The following is a 16532-nucleotide window of genomic DNA, read 5'->3' as shown; positions in this document are numbered from 1 at the left end:
AGTTCAGTAGGTAAGTGGCTTGATCACATTTTTTTGTTTCGTATTAGTAATGCATGCAAGCAGCTTTAGTATTACAGATCCCTTATAGGTCACGAAACGTTTGCTCTCTTTATAAAGTCCCTCCGAAAGTACCATCTTGTCTTCTCACGGGAGTTTCGGGCCGGCTGGAGGAGCCCGAACCTTGTTCAAAAGGTTGGGGAGTGCTTTGGGTATCCGATGCCAGAGCATCTGTGGCAGCTGCCTCCTGTATCACAGAGCCAGCCCCTTCGGCATCCTCGCTCTGTTCGAAGGACTGGTTGGATCCATTGCTTAGCTCTACGTTCACCGTGTTAGTTCTCAAGGCTACTATAGTTCCCGAATCGCTCCTCCTTTCTGCATAGATTCGCTGCTCAAAGACCTGAGCAGTGTTGGGCTGGAATTCAGGATCCAAGGGGACACTGTTTGTGGTGGAGCCCATGACCGTGCGGTACATCTCCATCCCTTCTGGCAGCATGGACTTAATCTTCGGCAGCCAGCGCTTGCGGACCCGGCGGGCGTTGGTGCACATATCGGCTGCTATAACATTCATCTCGCTTTCCTTAAAGCTCGGGGCAAAATTCTGACAATACACTGCAAAGACAGGGATACACAGAGCTGAGGATTCAGAGAAAGCAACACACAGGTGGCTGCCTCATCGCAGCCTCTGCCCCGGCGGAGAGACCGTGCCGCTGATGCCACAGAGAGGAGGTTCAACCACGGGCCAGAGCTCTCCCAAGGAGAGACTTATGGATAAGGACTCCTCAGCTCGAGACAGACACAACCAAGAAAAGACAAAACCAGAAGGCATAACAATCCCAGGTGGCATAGGGAAGGGGGCTGGAGAAGGACCACTCACTCCTCGGGGACCCAACGAGCCCCAGGCTCCTGCCTGTAGGACCCAGCCTCCAGCCAGGGTGCAGCACCCAAGGCCACAGCATGCAGGGACAGCCAAAAGCAGAGATGGACACGGAAAAATTCAACACAAACTCCTCAACAGTAGATCCACGAATGGCCCTTAAAACCACGGTGGTGCAGGCACAGCCACGGGGCTGGAAAATGCCAGAGCTGCTCATGACCGAGCAGAGGAGATCGCCCAAAGGACCATCCTCTGCCTGCCCCACACCTCGTGCTGGCCACCCCAGGGCCAACCAGCACTGCATGGACCACCAGCCCGGCCAGTGTGGCTGCTCCAGTGTCCCATCAGCAGCACATCAGCTGGCACGTGCCCTGCAGAAGCCCAGCAACACCTCAGCTGCTCCTCCACTGAAGCCAAGCACCTGATGTTATGGACCAACACCCAAGGAACTGCCACCATGAGCAATTATCAGCAATTACCAACAAAATACCCAAGTTTGCACAGGGTAAAATTCAAGCAGTAAGAAGCTACCCTATATGCTGACACATCACATCATGCCACAGGCACCATCACTGGACAGTGGTGCCTTTCCAACCTCTGAAACCCTTTGCAAGCCTCAGCAAGGACCAAGGCTGGAAGGTCCAGACCCAGGGCTCTCCAGGAGGGCTCAGGAGAGCACCACGCACAAGCTATGGGCAAGAACCAACAGCACAGTTTAGTGATTTTCTCTTTCTGTATTGAACATCTGCCATTTCATCCCTTTTCTCCACACACTACAGATCTCAGAGGGCGGCTGGACGGCCCCTGGAGTTCAGCAGCACAGCAGCAATTAGGGAGAGGAAAGATTTATCTTCCTAATCTTAAAAAAAAAAAAAAAAAAATTTGCTTAGAGTTTCATTTTCCTGCGCAATAATATTTACATAAAGATCTACCATCCAGAATCCAGTGAGGGAACACATTGCTTTCCACCGTGTATCACTGTATAAAAGGGCTTCACTAACCCACCAGGGCTTCCTACACCACCCAGGTCCTCACTCACCAGCAGGCACCTTTTGTCCCACAGCACCTTCCTTGTATTCAGGGGTGCCTGCAATAGCCAAGTAATTGACCTGTTTCCCCCTGGTGCCTGCCTGAATAGTTAAACTACCTCCATGGAAGTAACAAAACTCTCCTTTTCTTGTGCAAACGCCAGGTGTTGGGCAAAAAGAGGCAGAGCGGAAAAGCCAGCCCTGCCCATCCCAGCCCTGGGTAAAGCTGGGGGGCTGGAAAATCCTGCAGATATGGGGGTCTTACCTGTGGGGCAGCAGAAGGGACATTACACAGAGGAACCTTTGGTACCCCCAGCTCTGAGACAGAGCCCAGTGGCTCTACAGACAGACAGACAGACAGACAGACAGACTGACTTGCCCAGCAGCATATAACTGTGTGTGGAGTTCAGACCATAAAAAACAAAAGCTCCTGTTGTTTTATGCAATCTTTTAAAAAGGCAATTATTTGCAGTAAGGCTCCCATTTTATGTATTTAAAAAAAAAACAAAAACACACCAAACTTCTACAAAATATATTCAAGGAAATAGACTGCAAACCTGACAGAAAGGCTGCCAGTGAGATGGAGCAGATCCTCCCACGCTACCAGGGCTGATTCCCTGGGTCCTGGGGGACCATTTACTGCTGAATTTTGGTGTGTTTTCCTACCCCAAAAGCCCAGGACACGGCACAGCACGGCTGCTCCTGGGCACCGCAGGGCCAGCACCCTCCAGAGATGTCTGTGGGGTGTCTCTGGGAGATGGACACTCTGCTCCCACAAACCCGGGGATTCGGCAGAGCCCTGCACTGGGATGAATCCTAATCCCAGCCAGAGCCTGGGAACACCAAAGCCAACCCCCAGAGATGGGCTGTTCCAGTGGTATCAAACTCCGAATGTTGCCAGAAACACAGTTTTGATTTCCTTCTTAGAGCACCTATCAATAAAATAATTAACTGCGAAATCAGTGCTTTGAAATATAGCAAAACAGTCAAGTAGCAATAATGGTTTAGCTTAAGATACTGCCAAACAAATTAAAAAAATATATAATAAATTCACCTCAGCTCCCCCCAAAATGATGCAAACCAAGAATAAATTAATTTTCCTATACCCTAATTTCACCATATGTAGTTCCCATATTACACGACAGAGATGGCCTTCCCTGCTCAGGTTTTGGCTTTGCTCTCCCCACGCTGTTCCCACAGAGCAGAGATAAATCTCTCTCCTTACATTTGACTGCATTAAGAACCCTGCTGTCCAGGGGCTTCCTGCTGGGATCGCTGGTGGAGGACCGGATTCCAGTTCCGCAGCTGTTGGCAAGCGTGTTCCTGCAAGAAAGGCAAAGGAACATCCTTACAGGGGGGACCCCAAGGGACAGCTGTGCCCCGACCTCTTCCCTCCAGGTTCTTACAGAGGGATCACCACGCTGCACGATTTTAAGGCAAGGAATTGGAAAACCTGGTGCTCAGGTTCAAGCATCATTGAGAAAAAGCAGAGAAATCACTGTAGCGCACACGGAGGGTGAAGGACTTGTGATACATTATCTAGTAACGTGGTTAAAACACCAGAAAATAAATGGAATCCCCCGGGCACAAGGAGCAAGTGGACATACCGATCAAAGAAGGTGGCCAGAAGACGTCTCAGGAGGACCTTGTGTTTGACACCAGCACATAAGTGGCAATTCATCAGCTGTCCCCGGGTGATGTAAACCCCCGAGCCTGGAAGGGTTGGAGAGGGAGAAGTCAGAATTACACCCTCACCTCATCACCAGCACCACCCCGGGCAGCCCCGCGCTGGGATGAGGCAGGAGGCCCCATGTTCCTCACCCGCTGCTGCAGAAGCCCAACAAGGATGGCAGGATTGTTGGACAAGTCCAGCAGGGGCTGTTATCACAGAAAAGAAAAGCCCAGCTAATAATAATTCCTAATTTTGTCATTACAGAAAGGAAGTAAAATGAAATATTTTTATTTTTTTTTTTCAGAGACACACAGGGCAAGGCTTTACTCTGTGATTTTCTATGTACAGAGCAGATTATTTATTCTTTCTGAAGGAAGAAAACCCCAATCCACTTGGCCTTTTCTTTTCTCAGGTGAAGGATCGCAGAACATGCAACTGGAAAGAAAGGAAAAAAAAAAACCCATCTAACACAGGAAAGGTCCTCGCTTACCCTACACATCTAAGGCTTTCCAAAAATCCCAGCCCATTACCTCTTGATACTGCTGGTGAGGAGGGAATTTTCCTTCTAATGCACAGGAACTGCTGACTTTGAGATACCCTGCCTTTGAGGATGTTCTCGGGAAGAAAAAGGAGCCCCTGCCAGCGCGGCTCTACACGTGCAGGGGTTTGGCAGCGCTTCTGCCGCAGGGCTCTCATCAAACCCTTCCACTTTCCACACAGACCCACCCGCTCCCGCCTCGGCCGGGGCTTGCAGGGGGGGGTTATCCTGGTTTTCAAGTCTATTGTTAGAGGAGAGGGTTTTGGTATTTGCTTTTAATTAAGATTAAATAACGGGTCATATCTGGATCCAGAACACGCTCTGTTCTCAAGATACAAAAACGCCTATCGGAGAAATAAAATGACCTCCTGGATTTCTAGGAAAGCCTAGAGATGATCATCCCCTGATCTCCCAGATGAAGACAGAGGTGCCACTGGGCAGCAGCATCCTCAGCCCGACCCCCTGCCTGGGGCAGGCAGCTGCCACCGCGCGCACCCGGGCCACTGCTCCTGCCCTGGAAAGGGCAATAACGGCTCCAGATCCCAGAGGTCCTGCCTCTTGCAGGCAATAGATGTATTATGACAACTGCAGGGCTTGCTGAAGCCCCTCTTGCAGGCAATAGGTGTATTATGACAACTGCAGGGCTTGCTGAAGCCCCTCTTGCAGGCAATAGATGTATTATGACAACTGCAGGGCTTGCTGAAGACCCTCTCGCAGAGAGAGCTGCTGAAGTCTGCAGAATCCATTACGGCATTAAAAAAAAAAATAATAATCAGAGACAAAAGGAGAACCCTCAGAAAGGAGAGTTGAGGAAAACTTTTGCTGCGGGACCTTCCTGCATGCCCCGGGGTCAGCCCCAGCTCAGGTCTCACCAGGTTTGAGACAGGAATCAGCTTTCTTCAGAGATAAGCCATCAGAGGGAACGCCAGACGCTACCGAGGGTAACTTCACTTTAATAAATAAAAAATAACCGAGGCAGCCACTATCGGTTAGAGATATTAATCTACTTCTTTTTTTTTTTTCCAGATTGAAAAATGTAAATCAAGCAGAGCTGCCTCGAGCCAATTTGCAGCTCTCACTGTGAAAATAACCTGCACCACTTGATGGTTTTAAGAAGTCTCACATAAAATGTAAATGGGCACAAAATGAATATTCCAGATACAAAATAAATACTTGTGGTTGTGCGCTGTGTTACAGCGTGTGCGTTTCGCTCCTGCCTCCCATCAAAGACCCGTCCTCCATCAGATGGAAACCTTTCTGGGCTTCCCCTGAAATTCAGATTCCTTCTACAGACTGAAAATAAAATCAGGCTACTCACCAAGAGATAAATGACCAGAAAGAAAAGACAACTGATTTGCATTGATTGCGCTGCCACGTGTTCTTTTTGTACCGAGGGCTTTACAGGTATTAATTAACCCTCCCCGCCTGGGCAGCAGGTAGGGGCTGTCGTACAAAGATCAAGTCATCTAAGCACATCTAACCATTGCATCTTCCACCTCAAGTTGGCCATAAATCCTTTATAGAGTAGTGAATTCTCCTAATACTGCAAATATCCCCAAAACTGAAAATAAAGAGAGAAGAAAGGACCCAAACAGATTCCTTCTCTTCCTTCCCACTGCAGCACTGCACGGTTGAGTAACACCCCCAAATTTTAAAAAAACTTCTATAGGTTTTTCAAAGCTTGATCAGTGACACAAATTTTATCTCCATTGCTTTGTAAATCCTACAATGCAATGAGTTTTTTTGTTTGGTCTTTTTTTTTCCTGGGATCTGTGCATCTAAATCAAAACACAATTGCGATGCAGCCCACACCAATCAGGAAGAACACAAGCTGGAGAATTCAATTAAAATGCTAAATTAATTCAATTGAATAAATCCTGTTAATGACACATTTTTCTATCAGCAAATTAAAGGAAACTCAGAACTTCTAAAAAGGTGATTGGTGATGAATAATCCAGAAAGACACAGCAAGGGCACACAAGATGCACGACTCCAGCAACGGTGCAAACGAGATGAAGGACCCATTTCAAGGAGGAAAACATCAGTGATCCCAGGCACCCTCAAGCAAAGACATTTACCCCCTCATTACCTGCAACGAGCTCAAGTTTTTCTCCAGGATCTCCCTCTGAGTAGAGTTTTGGGTGGCAACGGTATCCGATTTGACTGATAAGACTGGCTGGGAGAGCAACCAGATCCCGTCGTATGAGGACACAGGAGCGGTTCTCCAGTGGGATCTGCTCTGGCTTCTCTTGAGCAACTTGAAAAATTAAAAGGGAAAACCATTAAAGCAGTTTATTACCCAGGCACAACATGAACAGAAGGAGAGTTTTTTACTTTTTCACATAGCTCTTGCAAGTGTTCTTCCCTCCAGAAGTAAACCCTTCGCCGGGGCTATCGACCACAGGGCAGATGCCACCTGACAGCATGGGAAGATCTCCCAGTCTCCCCCACCACCTACCACAGCCATCTCATACATGCACTTGGGTTCTGTGAGAGGGAATCTTGGAATCTAATTACGCTTTAACTTTTCCTAAGTTAATCATTTATGAAAACAGACAACTCTGCACAGCTGGCATCATTCTAGAAGTGCAGCACCCGGAGCTGGCTTCCCCAAACACTCCCAGAAGAACGGCAGGTTCCTTCACCAGGGGGTTCTAAAACAAGCAATAAATTGCCCAGGTTTGGTAAATACCTGTATCAGCACCGTAACTACATCACTTGATGTTTTTTTCCTGCTGAAGTTAAGTCAGACTCTGCAGATACCCCCTGCACCGAGAAAGGTCACCTGAGGATGGCACCCACCAGCTACCTCCTGCAAGCTCCAACTCACCTTCTCTTACTCTGCCTTTTGCAGGCTAACGTTTCCTCTCAATAACAACAGAGACCCCAGCCAATGAGCCAAAAAACGTCACTGGGCTGTGGCTTCAAAACCCAGTTACTGAGTTTTGCCAGGACACAGCTGTGACTTGCCCCCATCCCCAGAGCCCACCACTGCCCATCAGCAACCATTAACATCCAACAGCTGGAAGTACTGAGCTGTACCAGCATCGGGCAAGTCTGGCTCTTGTGAGCACACCCAGGATTTGCTTTCTAAAGCACATTTACAGTGCAAGTCCACAGGCTTGCTTAAGATTACTATTTTTGACAGGAAGAGAGGGCTGACATGGGTGAACATCAACTCCAGCTGCACTGGGACACAGTGGGAGCAGTTAAAAACCCTGAGTTTCAGCCCAGCTCACCAACGATCCATCTCTTTCCCCAAAAATGGCTGATAACGTGGCAAGTGCCAGGCGTGAAGCTCAGAGCGGGGTTTGATTTTAACATCTGTGGATACAGAGAGGAGGAAAAAAAACGCCAAAACTCAGCATATTGGCATTTCTGAACCCAAAATGTCTCCTACTGGAGAGGTGCCTTTTCCTGCGGTTATTTCGGCGTTCTGGGGGACACTTTTCCACTACTCTGGAGATAAAATAACAAGTTTTGCAGACTTGTTGCTGCAGTAACGGCGGAGGGACGGCCCCCGCACAATGGGAGCAGTGTTCTAAGTAGGACATGCCCCGGGCTGTGCCATGGCATCCTCTGGCAGGCACGGGGCTGGAGCATCCCCACCCGCATCCCTCCCTCCTTCCCCAAAAAATCGGGACACCATGAGGATGCTCCTTTGCTCCTGGAGCTGCATGAGCAGCGCTTCCTCCGGTGATTGAAGGACCAAAACCATCAGCCCAACTCACGTAATGTTTTCAAACTACCTTCTCCTGCCAGCACCACCCCATTTTCCGTGCAAACTGGCAGGGCTGTGGCGTGGTGATGGGCAGCCCCATTCACACACAGAATTTTCTCCAGCTGAAATATTTCCCAAGCATCCAGGCACCTTCTCCTCAGAGAGGGGACTCATCTTCTGCTCACACAGAGGAAGCATCTCAAAGACCTGCTGTATTTCGGGTGCTTCCCAAGAGCGATAAGCAGAGTCCATCCAATTAAATGCTACTATTTTTTTTCCAGCTTAAACAAATCAAAAGCAAATGAGCACGAGGTCTGGGGGACACAACACCCAGGGAGGGACCACCCTGCTCTCCTTCCCAGGCTGTCTGGCCCTGGCACGGCAGGATCTGTTCACCAGGGCAGCACAAGGCACTGCAAAATAAATGCAAATGTCCAGGGCAGAGGAAGGAGCAGGGATGGAGGACACCACCATCAGCTCCCTCCTGGAGTCCCCTGCACATCACACACAGGCTGAGCTAACAGGTAAAATTATACACACCTCGTATGAGCTATCGTTCTGCTGGTAAATCCCAGAAACCAGACTGGGATGTCCTGTCCTGTCCTACCTGACTTGACCCAACCCAACCCTACCATCTCCAATAGCGGCAATGAAAGGCAGGTGCATGTTATTAGGGGTAAAACATCATCTGGCAAGAGATTTCTGTGCTAAATGCGTGTCCCTGAACCGCTGGGGGTCAGGACAGGTGAGGATGAGGTTGTGCCCGTGCATGGGGCTCCTGCTAATTGCAGGCAGCTCATCAGTGCCAGGTTCTCCATGAAGCCACTGCTTCAGCTGCCCGGCCGGAGCAGGAAAACCATCGGAAGCACGATGATCTGCCCAGGGTGTGTAAAACTGCATTTTTAATATTTCATTTTTACTTTTAATTAATGACTCAGGTCAAAAGTGCCCACGATATTCATCATCCCCTAAAAACTGGCAGAGAAAGTTTACATTTCTTCCCGTGAAACCAAACGCTTCATAAACCAGACTAAAATTTGGGCTAAAAAGCCCAAGTGTAACTCAATCCACTATTCTATTTCGGTTACATCTGTCCTGCTGGCTCGCTGTCTATAAATCTCTTATTAAACACGGGCATGAATCAGTTTTTTGGACTTTGTTTCCACTAAAGCATTAGCACAAATTCAAGGATACTAAACAAAAAGGGCTGAAGATTTAGGCCTTTCAGTGCCACCTCAATTCAGCAGATAGCAATCGGTTATGTAAAGAAGCAGGATACAAGAGCCACTTTGGTCCCATGTTTTCAAAGAAAGCCAGTCTGTTTGGCCTTTATGCTCTGAAGAACAGGATAGTATTCGCTTCTAATTAATTTGTATCTTCAGAGGGCAGCGGCTCCTTCCCTTTGAATGAAAGGGCAAACAATGTGAAGTATTGTTTAATACAGTTTTGTTCCCGACCAAGAAAGGAGCCTACCAGCCAGCGGAGAGGGGCAGGAAATCATTACAGAGGAAGCAACGAGAGCTGCCAGCCAAATGCTGGTGTATTTTATTTATCCAGATATATGCTTTCCTCTCAAACTTCCATGGATGCTGCAGCTGGCAACAAGTAGTCCAAAATGGGGAATATCCTGGTTTTTCTGGTTGAAAAAGCAACCTCAAACCAACTCACCAGTCTGTGAGCTCGGAGGAAAGCTGGAGTTGTTGGAATTACCACTGCTCCACTGCTGCGTGTGATGCTGGGGACACGTGTCCTCCTTGTCCCTAAAACCCACCTGACCATTCACTGCATATCAACTTCCACATACTCCCGTGGGTAAGAAACAACTATTTCCATTTTAGGAATGAGATTTTTGAGACGCAGAAAGATCAGACTGGGGCCCTCACCCAAAAGCTAACGTTTACAGAGCCCCAACGTGGAACCACAAGTCACGAGCCCTGGGCCACCACAAGGGCTACAAAACCACCTCCACCTGCTCCACCCCTAGTCACCACGCAGGCAAACACAGGGATGATTCTCCCCTCTTCTCTACAAGGCAAGAATTTTCATTTAAACAGCAACATTTTACAAACATTTTTATCCCATTAGCCTATTTTCCACTGGCAGTGGGACTGCCCCAAAAATAGCATCCCTGCTCCAGCCCCGGCATCGCCAGCATCTGCCTGTCGACGTAAACCTGGACCACAGAGGACACACGCACGCACTGCAGGACAGACAGATGATACAGTCCCAACAGGGATAGTTTACGTTTTACAAATAGTACATTTATAACAACGCACTGGAATGCGGAGATTTGATTTGTGACCTATTTATACAGGGAGGTAATCTGGAATTAGTATAGGAAAAATATTACTGGTTTATAAATACCCCTCTATCTTGCCTTCGCTTCAGATCTCAGCCAGGAGTGAAACATCTGCCAGCCTAAAATTAAACATCTGTGTGTTTGACGGTGAGGAAACCGGGGACTGGAAGTTTAACGCCAAAAAAGGCCAGAGGCTGCGTGTCCCCGGCGCGGGGGGCTCTGCCTTCATCCCACAGCTCAGCACCCCCGCTCCCCACGCCGGGCTCCAGCGGCACACGGCGGCGCTTCCAGCAGCAAAAAGCCAAAGGAAAAGTGCTCTGGTGAAGAAATTATATTTTTTTTCTTTTTTTTTTTCTTCCTTAAAAAAACCCCTGGCTCTCTGCTGGCGAGCATCCCCCCGTGCACAGCGTGGTGTGAGACCCGGCCCCGGTGTTTCCAGCGTCAGATCCCCCTTCCTGCAGTTAGAAGCAGCTGCTTTATTAGGGCTGAGCTTCTCGGGCGCCGTGATTTACGTCGCTGCAGCGCAGCATTCCCAGGCTGGGGTCGGGATGCTGCGCCGGAGCCGCTCATTACGCATTCTGGGTTGTTCCTTGCTTGCCCTCTTTCCTTACTGTCAGGAATCGAGAGGCCAGGAGAGAAAAAAAAAAAAACCTATTCTCTCAGCTAATTACCACAACTGTTCTATAATGGCTATTTTAGATGAATTTTTAATGAAGTGTGCTCTTGTCAGTTCGGGATTTCATAACTTTCAAGTCCGGCTTCCACATTCCAGCCATTTGCTGCATAAAGATTTCTCCTCTCCCCTGCAGATGGAGAGGAGGAATCTTGCAGGAGCAGGGAAGGAGGACGGACCCTCGCGCAACTTCACTTGCGCCTGTCAAAATCCAATTAAGTGCATCTGCTGAGCAGCAAGCTGACTGACAAGAACGCGGTTCAGTGCAGAAAAACGCCGAGCATCTGCAAGTCCTGCTGAAACCCACTTCAGATCAGGCCCACGACGCTGTAATTAACAGGGATAAAAATACTTGGCTTTTGTTTAATATTTTCTGGAGTTGTGCATTCCTCGCATCGGATGCTAGAAACCTCATTAAGTCTCACTGGTGTCCTCAAGGCCCACATGTTCTCCACAACCAGACCTAGTTACAGAATAAGGAGCCATTTTACGGCGATGCTCCCAACCGGTCACAGCAGCAGGCGGGCCAGGGGATGACAGCAGGGACACTCTGGCCACCAAAGATGGCCAGTGGGAGCCAATGCACCTTTTCCTCCATCCCTCTGCAAGCTGCCCCTCTCTCTGCTGACACCTAAATCTAACCCTCCCACTGGCCCGTGCTCAGGATTCGGCTTATCCTTTCATTTATCCACTCTTTCTTTCTCAGTCCAACACTTGTCCTGGTTCATCACACCAGTGCCACCACTGAAGGAAGCACATGGTTTAACAAGACCTTCTCCTCGCTCCCTCTACCACCATCAAACCCTTGGCCAAGGTGATCACAGAGTCCTTGTCCCTCCAGTTCTGACTTTGGAGATGTTTATCTGATCCCACCTTTGGAGATTTGATGTGGTTCTGACTATAAAAAAGGGTGAACAAAAAATAAATAACAAAAAAACAGCCTTGGGGTAAGAAAAGGCTTCATGCCTTCTTTGCTCAGGGGGTCCTACCACGCATCTTCCTCTGTCCTCGAGCAGATGCTCAAGGTGATGCTCAAGGCAAGTGATGCTCCAGGGAAGCAAAGAGCATCAGCCACCAGCGTCCCACCACGCACTCGCCAGCATTAGCTCAGTCAGTGCTTCAGCTGGGGAAGGAAAAAGCAGAGGAAAAGGAGGAAGGAATAAAAAACTAACCCTCTCTGAAATTCAGGGCTTCATCTGCTGTGCTCTTCTTTGGCTTTGTTTTTGTTTTTACAAGCAGGGCTCTTGGAAACCTTGGCAATCACTGTTTTAAAGGGCTGCCCCCTCCCCCAGGCCTTTGTAAGGCTGTCAGGATCTACATGCCAGGAGCAGGATTAGCTGGCTTCTCTCTTCCATCTTATGGTTTTATTATTCTGCACCTTTTGAGGGTACAGTTTATCCCGAGTAATTAAAACACAGTTAGCTGTACAAGTCCAAACCATAATGGAATAGCTTAGGTTTTATTTTTTTTTGTTTTAATCTCTTTTTCTCTCTGCCCTCTTTTCCAGGAAGCCTGACACTATAGCTGGCTTGGTTAAAACAGGAAACTCCCTTGAAACGTGCTGGTGAGGAAGAGATATTTTAGCAGAAATGTGGTATCTTAGAGCCTTACAGCGGGGCCGGGCACCGCCGGGCTCCTGACCTGTCTCCTCAGCATCATGACGTGGTTCTAGTCTTCCCCCTATGGAAACCAAGCAGGAAAACTTTGCTGTGGGATGCCCGGCTCCGACGGGAGGCTGGATGGCTGCAGCATCTCCAGTTACACCCAAGAAAGCTGCTCATATTCTCCCTTTTCAAACTGGGATGGCTCCCACACGGCAAGGATTAGGTACCGCCTGGTATTAGAAGCTGCTGCCTGCTCCATCCCAGGGCTGGTCCTGCCCTCGCCAGCTGGATTTATGGTGTTGTTACTGCATGAGCTGGTGAAGGAGAACCCCGTGGCCAAGGGTATAATCCCATTGCTCTGAGGAACACTGCTACCAGCCCCGCAAACCCACATCACTCACTGTGTGCTCTACCCGGGGAAACGCAAAGCAAAATAAACCCAAAACCAGCAGGTGGGAAAACAGCCCCATTTCTGTTGGGTCTAACAGCAGCTGGGCCCCACTCCTGCTGGGTGGGCAACCGTGGAGGAGACCCCAACCCTGTCCCCATCCCTTTATCCCGCTCCTCCTCTCCCACCTGGTACCCACCGCTGGGATTCGAAGCACAGCAGGGACAGCAGACAGGCTTTGGAGGCTTATTTTCTACAACTGGCTTGTCTGCTTTTCTCAGCAAATATTTCTAATATTAAAATAGTCACATTGCTAGCAGTGTGCTGCCCCTCTTTTGTACATGGCTCGGTAGAAACGTTTGGAAAATACTGCTTATCTGCTTGCTGCCTGTCAGGAGGAGATGCCAAGGGGATGCTGGGCTCCTGCTCTCTGGGACAGGATGGGGATGAGCCAGTTCTCCGTACGAGGGAAAGCCTGGCTTTAGGTAACAAAAAAAAGGCCGTATTTGTCAAATCTTCTCCATTGCTTGAGAATAAAGCCAAATGGCTTTAAGGAAAGCATGCCAGGCTCTCCAACAAACCAGAGTTAAATATTTGCAGTGTTAGTCCGGCGGTCTCAGCACGGAGCTGTAGCGGGAAAGCGGCTCCGGGCGAGAGGATGCTCCGCGCTGCCGGAGCCGGCGGGAAGATGTCCCTCCCCGGGGAGAGCCTGCAGATCAAAGCTGCTGCCACACACACCTGCAGCTCCGACGGGGAGGCCACGGCACCGAGGACGAGCCTCCGCATGAGATGCTGCTGGCAGGATGCAGGGACACCAGTGACCCCACCAGGAATGTCCCCCTCCGGCCCTCAGTCCCCTGCTCCGTGCCCCTCCCCTGCTCCTCAAGAGGGTCTGAGCCCCACAAGGTGCCTGGGGGCTGGGGGTGCACCCCCAAGGAAGCCCTCTCCTGTGTGGGAAGGGGGCTTGTGCCCCTGTGCCCACCCCAGGGCTGAGCCAGCTCCCAAGTGAATCCATCTCCCCTCTCTAGGCTGCCCAGGGACTCACCTAACAGAGGAACAAAATATTGTTAAGAGGCCCCCAAATTGCTCTTCCCTTTGTGGCAGGGAATGCACTGGGCCAGGCTGGCAAAGGACAAGGGGGTCACTTCAGGCAGTGGGCATAAAAGTCCATCTTCTTTTTGCAGATATTCCTAATTTACATTTATGACAATGATTTATTTGATGTTTTTCTCCCTTCCTCCAAATGTCATTTGTTCATCATTTAAAAAAAATATAATTTACTCTAAAAGACAGGTAAAGAAGGAAAACGCCTCGCTCCTCGCTGAAGACTAACTCTCAGACCAACCACCTAACCCAGCCAGGCTGGCAAGGGCTGACCCTTCCCTTCCCATGGATGGCCATCCCTCTCAGGTGACCCATGGCAGGTAGGGTCAGCCACCACCATGGGACTGCACGGCTCATGTACCCACCAGGCTGCTTGTTGGCAGCCTCAGCCAAAAAAGCAAAGGGCCAAGCCAACCACGGTGGATGACGCAGCCTCTCTTATCTAAAGGGCCTCTCAGGTGGGGACACAGCCCAGGAACGATGGCACGGGGGGACCTCCCCATGCCATACCCACACACCAGCATGAGCCCACCACATGCACTGCACGACGTAAATAAACAAATGATGTCCCCAAAGACAAAAGCCTGATGAAGAAACCCCAAAACTACCCGTGCTGGCTGGAGAGGGACCAAGCAACCACTGAAGGAGTGCAAGAAAACCCCAGGAGAGAGACTGTCCATTACCAGAGTAGCTTCCCGAGGACTTGATGTACATCTGCCCGTACTGCTCCTCCACCATGGTGTCGTACGCCTCGTCGTCCTCCTCGTCCTCCTCGTTGTGGTAGGAGGTGGGGCTGTCGGTGGTGGGAATGCTGCTGGCGCCGGGGCTCGTCCGCTCCCCCTGCGAGTACTGGACCTGCTGGACGTTGGGGATGAGGGTGGCCAGGTTGGGCATCCCGTAGTAGGAGACCCGGGAGAGCTTCAGGGGACCAGCGTTGGGGCCACCACCGCCTGTCCCCTCCCGGGCACCGGGCTCGAGGGGCCGTTTGCCGGTCAGGCCGGGCAGGGCAGCCGCCTGCAGCTCGAGGTTCTCGTGTTTGACGCGGGTGAGGAGCGGGATGGGCATGGAGGGGGACATGACGTAGGGCGCCGAGGCCGACTGCAGCTGGTTGCAAGGGCTCTGGGGCTCCGAGCTGGGGTCTTCGATCATGGTGGTCTGAGAGTCACAATGGGGAGAGCTGACCTTGAACATCAAGTCCGTCCCTTTCTCCACGATGTGCTGGATCTGCAGGAAGCCCGCTGTGTACATCACCACCAGCTGCTCGCTCGCCGCCATGGTCAGCTTCCCGGTGTAGCAGAAGGAGAGGATCTGCTGGAAACAAGCTGGGGGGACGGTACCCGGCAGCTCAAAGGCATTTTTGCTGTTCCCACTGAACAAGTCTCGGAAGTAGAGGCTGCTGGCGGCCAGGACCGCCCGGTGAGCCTTGAAGGCTTGGCCCTTCACCACGATGGAGACGTCGCAGTAGAGCCCCAGCAGCCGTTGCTCGTTCAGGCAGCCCAGAACGGTGTTCCCAAAGTTGGGAATCTCTATGTGCAACATCTGCGACATGGCTCAGGATCGGCTGGAGCTCCTCAGACATTCAATGCAGGAATATCCAAAGTAGGGCACATCTGAAAAAAGGGAGAAGGCAGGGAGAGAGGCACAGAGCGGTTTTTAGATGGTTCACCAAAGCAGGGAGCAGCAGAGGAACCCACCTCACCCGACATCAAAGGCTCAGAGCTAAGCTCCCAGAGCCCAGGCAGAAAAGCAACCGCTTATAAAAATTACTTATCAGTGCTTTCAAACAACGTCGGAAATGCTATTGGTAGATGGCAAAGGATATGCCAAAAAATACAAGTTTTTTTTTTTTTTTTTTCAAGTTGTGGTCTGTTTAAATAAGCACCACTGATTTATTCCCCCGGGGGGCTTTACTCTATGCAGGAAAATCTGAAGGGTAATGGGAGAGGAGCGAACAGAAGAGCAAACGTTAAGGTAGTCAGATCTCGGGGTAGCATTATATAAGAAACACAACAACCAGCAGCTATGTCGAAACTACAGAAAAGATATTTATAAAACAATGTGCCATTCTGCCTGAAATAAATACAGGATTCTGCCGGAGCGACAGCTCCCAGGAAAAAGCACTTTGAAAAGCAATCTTCCCATTTGCACCAGAAAAGAGGGAGCATTTCAACAGTTAAACCCCCCTTCTCAACACATTTATCCTCCAACAAAACCAGGCTTATCTCCAAATTAAGCCAGATATTTGAGCCCCAATAAAACAACCCAACGCGCCGCAGCCAACCAAGTTGTCTTCCTATTTTTCTCCCCTAAATCCCAAGAGGGGCAGGGGGAGCCCCAGCCTCCCCAAAGCCCATCGCCCCAACCCCAGGGGTCCCGGTGGGATTAGGGACCCTCCAAGCCACCTCACACCGAAGGGGCTGGGGATGCGACGGCGGCTCCAGCTTCGCGTCCCGGCACGGCCGCTCGGTCGGGGCGGCGGTACCTTTGGGACACGGGGACAATTCCTCTCCTCTCCCCGACCGAAGCAGGACACAGACCCGGAGCAGGTACCGTCAGCACAGCCCGGGCACAGGAACTCCAGAGAAGCAAATCACTGCGGATTCACCCACAGACGCCGGAGCCCCAACCCCC

General features: G+C 50.3%; 1 protein-coding gene across 4 annotated transcripts in view; it reads right to left on the bottom strand.

The window, feature by feature from the left end:
- The window catches only part of NACC2 (NACC family member 2, BEN and BTB (POZ) domain containing), a 23556-nt gene continuing 7024 nt past the window's right edge, over positions 1-16532 (bottom strand). For 3 of the 4 annotated variants that reach the window (XM_014943034.1, XM_014943036.1, XM_014943037.1), the window contains exons 2-6: positions 14585-15511; positions 6202-6369; positions 3510-3615; positions 3128-3225; positions 1-609 (exon numbers count right to left, since the gene is read on the bottom strand). In XM_014943034.1, the coding sequence (XP_014798520.1) occupies positions 110-609; positions 3128-3225; positions 3510-3615; positions 6202-6369; positions 14585-15449 (1737 nt within the window). In that variant the 5' untranslated portion in view covers positions 15450-15511 and the 3' untranslated portion in view covers positions 1-109. Of the gene's footprint in view, positions 610-3127; positions 3226-3509; positions 3616-6201; positions 6370-14584; positions 15512-16383; positions 16475-16532 lie in introns of those variants that run through there. The other variant, XM_014943035.1, reaches the window with a different exon arrangement.

This window comes from Calidris pugnax, unplaced genomic scaffold (genome assembly GCF_001431845.1).
Source record: "Calidris pugnax isolate Ruff unplaced genomic scaffold, ASM143184v1 scaffold102, whole genome shotgun sequence".
NCBI lineage: Eukaryota > Metazoa > Chordata > Aves > Charadriiformes > Scolopacidae > Calidris > Calidris pugnax.
Note: the sequence above shows the minus strand (reverse complement) of the source record. Positions and strands in the feature narration are given on the sequence as shown.